Genomic DNA, 10230 nt, shown 5'->3' with positions numbered 1-10230 from the left:
CACACACACACACACACACACACACACACATACACACACACACACACACCACACAGATAGATATGAGTGTGCCATTGTATAATTTCACAACTTCTGGGCTTGGACTGTAAAAGGCCATGAAGCAGTTAGGAAGTGGACAATAATGGTCACCTCTAATTGGTAGCAAGTTTTGTAAATTCAAAGTAATATTTCAGATGTGTCTGTTTCCAATCAGTGTCAGTTATAAACAGTGAACTCACCAGTGGTGTGCCCGTAAATGGCAGGCTACTATGTAGAACTGGTTGAGGAATGAGCAAACAAAAGCCCTGTCTTTGAGGTACTCACAGAGCCAAGGTGGAGGAAAGACCAAGAATAAAACAATAAATTTCAGGAGAGAGCTGGGAGACTGTAGAGAGGAATACCAAAACCAAGGGTGCCTGTTGGGTGATGCTGTCCCCAAATATTCCCAGAGGAGGCAGGAGTCTCTAGAGTGTAGTGGCCTATCAGAGCAAGCAGCCTGAGAGCACAGGTCCTTGAAGAGCTACAAGTAGTGGCTTAAGTGACTCTACAAGTAAAACCACAGTCTTGGAGAGAGGTGAGGCAGAAGCAGCCTCTTCAAGCTGTCCATGGGGATGATGTTGCAAGAGGGTTGGGCATGATGAGACTTGTGCCTGGACTCCAATTTCATGTGACCTGAATCTCTAACCCTGGGTCTTGTTAGAGAAATCATCAAATTGGCATTGGTATCCAGGTGGATGGTCACATTAGATGATGAAGGAATATGAAAGGGCCAGGTTAGTTGCAGACATGTTTGGATATCATGACCCATTGTGAACCTTAGAAGAGAATAAAAGAATCATAGCAGGTTACTGCAGACAATTGGTCAAAGGATGAATCCATCGAAGAAGGTCGAAAATGTAAGAGCATTGTGCAAGAGCTGAGCTCTGAAATCTGCATGAGAAGTCAGCATGTGCTTAAAAGTAGACAACTGAAAATGCGTGACTGGAAGTCAGGGGATCTCCGTAGGTTAGAGAGATGGCATTGGAGGGTCTGTTGTCCCCTCTTTGCCAGCCTGTGGCTAGCTGGGGTGAGGAGGGGAGAAAATTAATGGATGCGATTGGGTGAGGAGCAAACAGAACGTGAAAGTCTTGACAACTGTAATTTCCTCTTTGCACAACATGAACACTACAGAGTCACGTGGGATAGTGTCAGACGTGTGATAGAATCTCCAATCCTAGTGACTGCATTTGCTTCCGGGGCAGAAAATCCTGCCTTAGAAAAACCGAGTTAACTCTACTTCGCTGTTGAAGTATACGGTTAAAAGCTGTGTATTTGTGAACACTGTGTGCTCTCTAAATAACCCTGCAAAGTACTTTTAAATATTCATATTCATCTCACTCTGTCCAATGGTACAGTATTGCTTTTTTTAATTTGGCATGAAAGAATTTTTATGTTTAGTCCTTCAGTTTTCAATTCATTGAGGCTATTCTATTGATTGTATTTCCAAGAAGGTAAATTATATAAAATTATAAGCATGAGCTTAAGATGACTGTCTAAACAGGATGGTATAAGTACTTAAAATTACTCTTTTTAAATGTATACTTAAAATAACTTCCCTATAATTTAAAACCTTAACTACTAGGTCAAGTTTTTTTTTTTTTCAGCAAATTATCTTTTTCTTTTTTTTCTAAGAAATTGACATGTCTGAAATCATTAAAGGCTACCTGTTTTTAAGGTTATGCAATAAACTCATAAATATTTTCGTTCATTGCTTATAATTTAAGAACACCCAAAGAAGAGGAAGCTCAGACTTATTCTTGAGAGGAGATTTTGAAATTGAATTACTGGAATGGAGAGGGGGCTATGTCTTTTAGAATGTTTATCTTGTAATTGCAAACTTCAAAGAGAAGTCTTCAATTGACTCCTTTGGTTGGATGCTTTCCTGCTAATTAAGATGCTCACTCACTGGGTAGCCGGTATCCTGATTGCCTTCTTGGGTTTCACAGAGCCCATAATCAGGCATTGTAACTTGTATTTGTTTCTGCCACAATTTTTTGTTATTATGGCCAGGGAAGGGCCTTTCATGTTGAGTCTGTTTCTAAGTAATTTAAAACTTTCCAAGACAGTTCAAAGCTGTGATTCACATGGAGGAAGTGGGACCCTCATTTGCAATTCAGGCTCCTCAACTTTGAAGAAAGCACACTGATCTCTCTGTTAATTGAAATTAAAATGTGTAAGTTCTTTTACATTTCTGGATGAGGAAGGCAAAGGACAGGGTTGGTCAGTCTGGGGCGGGGTACACAGAGATTCCCAGGGCCGAGGTTTTATATTTCTGCATAATGTGATCTCTTTTGCTTTTTAGAAAATGAAATGCTAATTTTATCACTCACATTAAATGTAAGAACTTAAGTGAACGTCTCATATCTAACCAGAATGCCTACGGAGAGCTACTCATATTCTGATTTCTGATGCCTTTCCTCCCAGTGACTTTGTTTTTGTGTTTGAAAACACACATAAAATCTAAAAGGTGATTTTATAATATTTTACTAAGAGAGTTTTGTTTGTTTGTTTTTCAAGACAGGGTTTCTCTGGGTAGCCCTGGCTGTCCTGGAACTCACTCTGTAGACCAGGGCCTCGAACTCAGAAATCTGCCTGCCTCTGCCTCCCAAGTGCTGGGGTTAAAGGCATGCACCACCACTGCCCGGTGAGATTTTTTTTTTTAAGATTTATTTATTTATTTTATGTATATGAGTACACTGTGGCTGTGCAGATAGTTGTGAGCCTTCATGTGGTTGTTGAAATTGAATTTTAGGACCTTTGCTCACTCCGGTTGGCCCCACTCACTCAAAGATTTATTTATTATTATAAATAAGTACACTGTAGCTGTCTTCAGAGGCATCAGAAGAGGGCATCAGATCTCATTACGGGTAGTTGTAAGCCACCATGTGATTGCTGGGATTTGAACTCAGGACCTTTGGAAGAGCAGTCAGTGCTCTTACCTGCTGAGCCATCTCACCAGCCCTGAGACTTTTTTTTTTAATGTTATTTAATTGATACCTTCTTTCCCGGGGTTTGTCATAACAAAGCAACAGGAAATCCACACAGAGTTTCACACACAATTACATCAGCATGGCAGCAGGTATTGTTCTCCATACCAAGATGGACTTTCTTTGCATTCAATCAGTATCACAGAAGCGTCCTACAAATGACAGCTTAAGCTTCATTAGATAAGCACATCACAATTTAAATAATAATCATTTCTTTTATGAAGCTTTCCCGTTTCTGATGTTTGGTGTCATAAATAACTCTGATTAATGTTGTGTGTAAACACGGTGAGTACAAGTTGTTCTGACAGATCCACAGGGAAGAGAGTATGGATCCAATCTCAGAAATGTTTTCAGTATTGTCTAGAAATGTTTTTAGAATGCCTTATAATAAGAATTATAAAACTCCTTTCTTTAATATTTACAGACACAATAGTAATAGGCAGAGTAGTAAGAGCTGAATAAGCTTTAAAATTGTACAGCTAATGGGAGCGGTAATGGGAATACAATAAATGTGTAAAGGAATTAGGTGTGTCTTGTGAGGTTGAACTTGGCAAAATATGGTTAACAGCTCACTGAACAGCACAAATGACAGTAAGAATAGCATATTGTTATTATCACACTTTGTCCTTTGAAAAACTCATATTTTTTGCGTATGCTGTTGACTGGCTCACTTTTTATTTTGAGTTTTAAGAGAAATAGATGAGGAGTGGGTCTGGGAAAGAGGGGAGATGGGAGAGTGGGCAGGCAGGAGTGGAGGGAGGGAAAACTGCAGTCAAGTGTAACATATGAGAGAAGAATAGAGAGATACTCTAAATACATGTCTTTTGGCACATGCATCTATTGCAGATGTAACCTGTCTACTGTGTGTGTGTGTGTGTGTTCTTCATGTCTCTTTTTACCAACATGCCTTCTCAATATTATTGTATTTATTTATAATTTTATCTTTGAGGATTTTATACACAAATACACTGTAAATGCATAACTTTCACTACTCTGTACCCTTATCAACATTACCTCTTCCATCTCCAACGTCCTCTAGGACTCATCTTAAACACTTTTATGATCTCTTGTTTCATGAAGTAGGCTTAAGTTCTGTTAGGGCTACAGACATGCAAGCATGCAGACAGGTGTGCGCCTCCACATTCCCCTTCCCCCCTTAAAACTCTTAACTAACTCCAAGTTCGACTGGGAAGACATTCTCTTGTCTCCGTGATGATTTAGAGTTTAATGTTTCCTGTCTAAGAAAGTCTCTTACCTCAAGAAAACTTTTGTGTATTGTACAAGGTGACTCTTACTCCGTTAAAAACATTTGTTGTTCTTACCAGTGTTATTGCTGAGTAGTGACCTTTCCCCTTCTGTAGGATTGTCCTGGATCTTTTCTGGAATCCCATTTTCTTCCATCTACTTACTTTTATGCCAGTGCACACTGTCCTGTTTAGTCTGCCTTTAGAGTAATCTTGTCCTTAGCCATTTCCACATATGTAGATGATTTACTCTTTGGGTTAGTCTCCCCCACACCTGCACCTTCCTTATCTCCCTTCCATCTCTGTCCCTATCAAACTCACTTACCAATTCTACCTGGTCCCTTTACATAATTGTGACCTTTGGTTTGTTTTGTGACCCAGTTAGCGTAACCAGGCCATCTGTGTGACCATTAGATTGGAACAATCCGTTGGAGCATGTTGGGGTCACCTGTGGGTATGAAGGCAGGGACTCCCTCTCTCATTGACTCTGTAAACATATTGGCTGTACCACATACAGTGGCTTTAGACAACAAGATGGTGTTTTGTATGCATTTATAAAGCAGTTTAAGGTTCTGCGGGGGGCGGGGCATTGTGCACTCTTTGCATTCTTTGCTCTGTGTTCTTATGTCACCTCTCTCCCTCTGTCCTCTCACTTTGCTTTTTCCCCCGTACAGGGGACTTTGTGATTATATTGTATACACTCCCAGATCCCAGAGCAATTGCTCTTTCTTTTTAACCTTCATTTACTTACATTGGAAATGCACTTCTACTCTGTATGGGTTTCATGGTTTTGATGAGTTAGAACACAGGCATTGATTTTTATGAAGCTGAAAGTTGACTTTTATCCATGTACTCTCTGTTCTCTTATCCTTTCCCTATGCGTTCAGTAAAAGAATTTGCTAATTACTGTCTCACAGATGGTGGAATAACATGAAACGTTCCTGTCTGTGTTGCTGAGATCAGCAATATCTATCGATCTGTTTCCATCTTCAGCGACCTATTTCTTTCTGCAGGATCCAGTTTGCTACTAAGCTTTACTGTGAGATAATTTTATTTTTTCTTTCCTTATGGATCATGGTTTCTTCTTTATATATGTTAGGATCCATTGATTATCTACTCATCAGATGATCGCTGAAAGTAATCTAAATTGTTTTATTGTTAGGTAGTACATAGTAATTTAACATTAGCTTCTTCAGTTCTTCCTTTACAATTTAAAAATGTGTTTAGTATAAATGACGAATACTAACAAGTTGAGAGTTAAAAATATCAGTAGGAATGTGTTTCTTCCCAGATTTATACAAATCTGTCTTATCCCACTTATCCCATCAGGATATATTGTTGATTCTGTCACTATTTTAACTTTCAGAATATTAGATTTTAAAGTTATGATTATTACTTTAAGTAGCTTTAAAGCATCTAGATTTTTCCCTAAATTGTGCCATAGAACCACAGGTTAGTGTCTTTCTAAAGACTATGAAATCTCTAAGGCATTTTTATTCCTTTTTGTTTTCTATTTTTTTTCTGTCATGACGGTATGTTGGTACTGGTTAGATTCTGTGTCCATTGGACAGAGATAAAAATGGCATACACATGCAAGTCCTCTCAGTGAGAAAGGTACTTAGATTTTCCAGTCTTTATCTTGTCATTAAGAGGGAATTTGTAAACACACCATAGGGAAAATTTTTAGTGAATTTTAGATCTCTTATGAGTAACTAGAAAAAGGGTTTTCAGACAAACCCCCTTCTTTTCTTAAGCTGCCCCACTTTATTTTGACAGTGATTGATTCAGTGGCAGATGCAGAGAAATAAAGAGTGATGATTCTAGGTGGGATGCGGTTTTATTTAAGAACAAGATATTGTTGAATTTTAGTCACAATCTAGAATCATAAAATACTAGTCTGGAAAAAGATTACAGAAGTAAACCCAAATCAGCCACATTTGAGGAAATGCAAGAAGGATTAGTTTCTCTGTAAATAGTTAATTATGTGGACAACTCATTGGGGCAGTATCACTGCTATGATTGCTACTTAGGCTTACTAGCGGCAGCCAGTGAGACTTTGTAGCACACTGGTGTTCAGGGTTTAATTCTTGATGACCTGGGGGAAAAGCAATAAAACTTAATGATATTACTCTATGAAAAGAGAATGATTGCAAAAGCTTATGCGGGACATTGTGAGCTAACCAGTCATGGTGACACGAATCATGTAGGTAGAATTTCTTCCTTTTCAACAAGCATCGTGTGTTGGAAAAGGAGGAACCCATATGAGCTGGTTTCACTGAGGCTATTGAAGTACACAAGGATAATGAGAGGATGTCGGAAGAACTGAAAAGCAGATAGCCTGTAGATTCATCAGTCATCAAGTAAACAAACTCCCTGTCACTTCTGGTGCTAAAAGGAGAGTGGAGCTGCATGAGATGATGATATTAGTCCTAAGGGACCCAGGATATAAAATAACTGATAGAACTTGGGAGAGAGACATGTGGCAATCTGAATATTCTTTTGATCGGCTTTGTTGTGAGGGTTGTAAACCAGGAGTCAATATTCTTTTGTTTTGTTTTGGGTTTTTTTTTATATTTTATTTATTTACATTTCAAATGTTATTCCCTTTCCCAGTTTCCCTTTCAAAAACCTCTTTATCCTACCCTCTTTTCCCCTGCTTCTCTGAAGATGCTCCCCCACCTACCTACCCACTCACACCTCACCACCTTGGCATTCCCCTACACTGGGGCATTGAGCCTTCAGAAGACCAAGGGCCTCTCCTCCCATTGATGCCATATAAAGCCACCCTCTGCTACTATGCAACTGGAGTCATGGGTCCCTCCAGGTGTACTCTTTGGTTGGTGGTTTAGTCTCTGGGAGCCCTGGGTGGGGGGCATCTGGTTGTTTGATATTGTTGTTCTTCCTATGGGGTTGCAAATCCCTCCAGCTCCTTAAGTCCTTTCCCTAACTCCTCCATTGGGGTACCTGTGATTGATTCAATGGTTGGCTGCGAGCATCCGCATCTGTATTTGTCAGGCTCTGGCAGAGCCTCACAGGAGACAGCTATATCAGGCTCCTGTCAGCAAGCACTTGCTGGCATCCACAATAGTGTCTGGGTTTGGTGACTGTATATGGGATGGATCCCCATGTGGGGCAGTCTCTGGATGGCCCTTCCTTCAGTCTCTGCTCCTCATTTTGTCCAGTATTTCCTTTAGACAGGAGCAATTCTGGGTTAAAAATTGAGAGATGAATGGGTGGCCCCATCCCTCAACTGGTGGCCTTGCCTAACCTCTGCATATGGGCTTTACAGATTCTCTCTCCCCTTTGTTGGGTATTTCAGCTAATGTCATCCCTGTTGGGAGCCTCTTACTTTCCTGGCATCTGGGTCTTTTTGATGGCTATGCCCAGTTCCCCATCCCCCACTGCTACACAAGGGAGTTATTTACTCCATGAGAAGTGGGCCTGTTGCTGAGTCTGTTCCCATGAGTCAAAGAGATAGAGATGGCTTCTAGGGGAGGCTTAGCCACAACTGGGTAGGCTGCTTGAAAAAGAGAGAAATGCGAAGTTAGCCATTACTGTGGCAAACTACCTGGGATAATTGGCTTTTAGTCAAAGGGTTATTTTTGCTCACAATTTGAGTCTGTGGTAATTTGGGTGTTGTATTGGGGCCTACGCCATGGCAGCACATTGTAGGAGGGGCACATCATAGACAAAGCAATAATAACGGAGGAGAACTAGGGTCCTGATACCCTCAAAGGCGTGATGCCAGTGACCCAGCTTATTCCGACAAAGCTCTACTTCTTAAAGGTTATCCCATTTCCCAATAAAGCCATGGGCTGGAGAGCAAACATTTAACACATCTGCCTTCAGAGGACACTCAAGAACCAAACTCTAGTGCTCACTGTGGTAGTGCAGGTCTGTACTGAAGAGGCTGAAGTTGGAAGATCGAGGAGGATTCTAGGTCAGATTAGCTGAAAACTAACAATAAAAACATCATCATCACCACCACCAATATTCCAAACAGTAGAGATATGATAATTATTTTGCTTCCTCTCTAGCTTGAGAAATATATATGTATATATATTCATTCTTCTTTGTGTATGATATGGCGTATTATATTGATTATATTTTTCCACATGTACTGACAACTATTCCTAATGCTCTTGACTAAATAATCCATTATTTACTCAATAAATTATATTATGATGTCCACAAGGTCTTGTCTCCAGAAAGATGAATTTTCTCTGTATATTTTCATTGGTTATCTCCACTGGTATGCAGACACCAGTAATTTAATGACATGTTTTTTAAAAGTATTTTAATTATTTGTCTAGTAAGAATAGTAAAATAACCGTTTTCCTTTTTTTCTTTGTTCACCCTATTCTAATTATATTTGGGGCTTTGTTTTTCTAAATTAGTTACAGAATTGATTTCATAAGTATAATAGCATTAGATGTGAGATTTTCAGGTTTCCAGAATGTCTTAAATTGAAAAACCTAATTTTCTTTCTTTATTTTTAATCACTTTTACTTACTGAAACAAATTTGAAATAGTTTGAAGAGGTTTAAGTAGAAAGAAAAGTTTTGTCCAAGTTCTAGGCTGTGCACAAGCATTAGTATGTGCAATTTTGAAATTGGCGAAGTATGTGCTTAGCGTTTTTTATTTCATTGTTATTATGCTGATATCAGTTACTTGAAGAGAATAGATAACACACACACACACACACACACACAAAACCCTTTGTATTAATTAATCTTGCATGAGGTCTGTCAAGATGGCTCAACAGATAAAGGCACATGCTGCCAAACCTGACAGTTCTACCAGTGGGACTTACATGCTGGAAGGAGAAAATCCATTCCTGCAAGCTGTCCTCTGACTTCCACGTGCCCTGCATTGCATGCAACTTCAATATGAAAGATACATAAACATGTATTCCTCTTTTTCCTGGCACAGCTGTATTTATATTCATACTGTGTAAAATGGACAGTGGCTATCACTGCAGATACATGACACACTTCCTCAGTAGCTTTCCACATTGAATTTATTTGTAGCTATGATGTCTTCAAGCTCTTGTTGGCTAATGAGTGTTACCGATGCTATCAAAGGCTGTTGGGTATCTGCAGTAGATCTGGATGTGGCTTCCTGAAGTTTTAGTCATTGACTCTTGGTTCCTCTTCTCCTTCCTTGGACAGGCTGCCCTGCAAGTTGGGGGCCACGGAGAAAGGCTGCACCAGTGTCGGGAAGTCATGCTTCTGACTTACAAGTCCATTCCCATGCAAGTGGATGGGGAGCCATGTCGGCTGGCACCTGCTATGATTCGGATCTCCTTGCGGAATCAGGCCAACATGGTACAGAAGAGCAAGCGGAGAACCTCGATGCCTTTGCTCAATGAGTGAGTCTGTGCTTGCCTTCCTGGGTGACATGGAGACACTGGAAAGCAGATGACAGAGCATGTGCATGCTCTGGGGACCTCACTGTGCTAGAAAGGAGAGAAAAAAAAATCAAGAAGGAACCACATGCCCTTCCTTGATGGCTCTCATGGGAACATGTGCAATCTCACTTTATTTATCTTAACGTTATTTGACCTTCTATTTGGTGAATTTTGCTATATGTAAAATAGATGATTCTACTTTGATAATCATTTGGGAGTGTATTGTGTTCAGATGAACTAGTTTTAATATTTAGTTTGGTTTATAGAGGCATTCTTTCCTGCCTGTCAGTGAGTGGTCCCTCTCCCCACCTTTACAATTTGGAGTCCCGTGTCCTCTGATGAATCAACCCAGTTTTGCCTTCCAAGGCAGCATCTACTGTTCAGACTGAATCCAACCCACTGTGTCTACTTCTAAACACCCAGTATCCCTTCCTTTCTATACTCTTTCCTTTTTATTTAGGTGTTTTAATAAACTGATCCAAGGTAAGGCAGTCAAGATTAGGTAATATCGGATAGATGTTCATTTTCTAGTGTATTCAAATTGGCGACT

At 39.9% G+C, this 10230-nt stretch overlaps 1 protein-coding gene across 6 annotated transcripts in view; it reads left to right on the top strand.

Annotated features, from left to right (window-relative positions):
• Nucleotides 1-10230, top strand: part of Dgki (diacylglycerol kinase iota) — a 447586-nt gene that overhangs the window by 286618 nt on the left and 150738 nt on the right. For all 6 annotated transcript variants that reach the window (XM_029478768.1, XM_029478767.1, XM_029478769.1 and 3 more), the window contains one exon: nt 9442-9641. In XM_029478768.1, coding sequence (XP_029334628.1) covers nt 9442-9641 — 200 coding nt within the window. The remainder of the gene's footprint in view (nt 1-9441; nt 9642-10230) is intronic.

The sequence above is a fragment of the Mus caroli genome, chromosome 6, assembly GCF_900094665.2.
Source record: "Mus caroli chromosome 6, CAROLI_EIJ_v1.1, whole genome shotgun sequence".
Classification (NCBI taxonomy): Eukaryota; Metazoa; Chordata; class Mammalia; order Rodentia; family Muridae; genus Mus; species Mus caroli.
The sequence above is the reverse complement of the archived record's forward strand: the minus strand, read 5'-3'. Positions and strand labels throughout refer to the sequence as shown.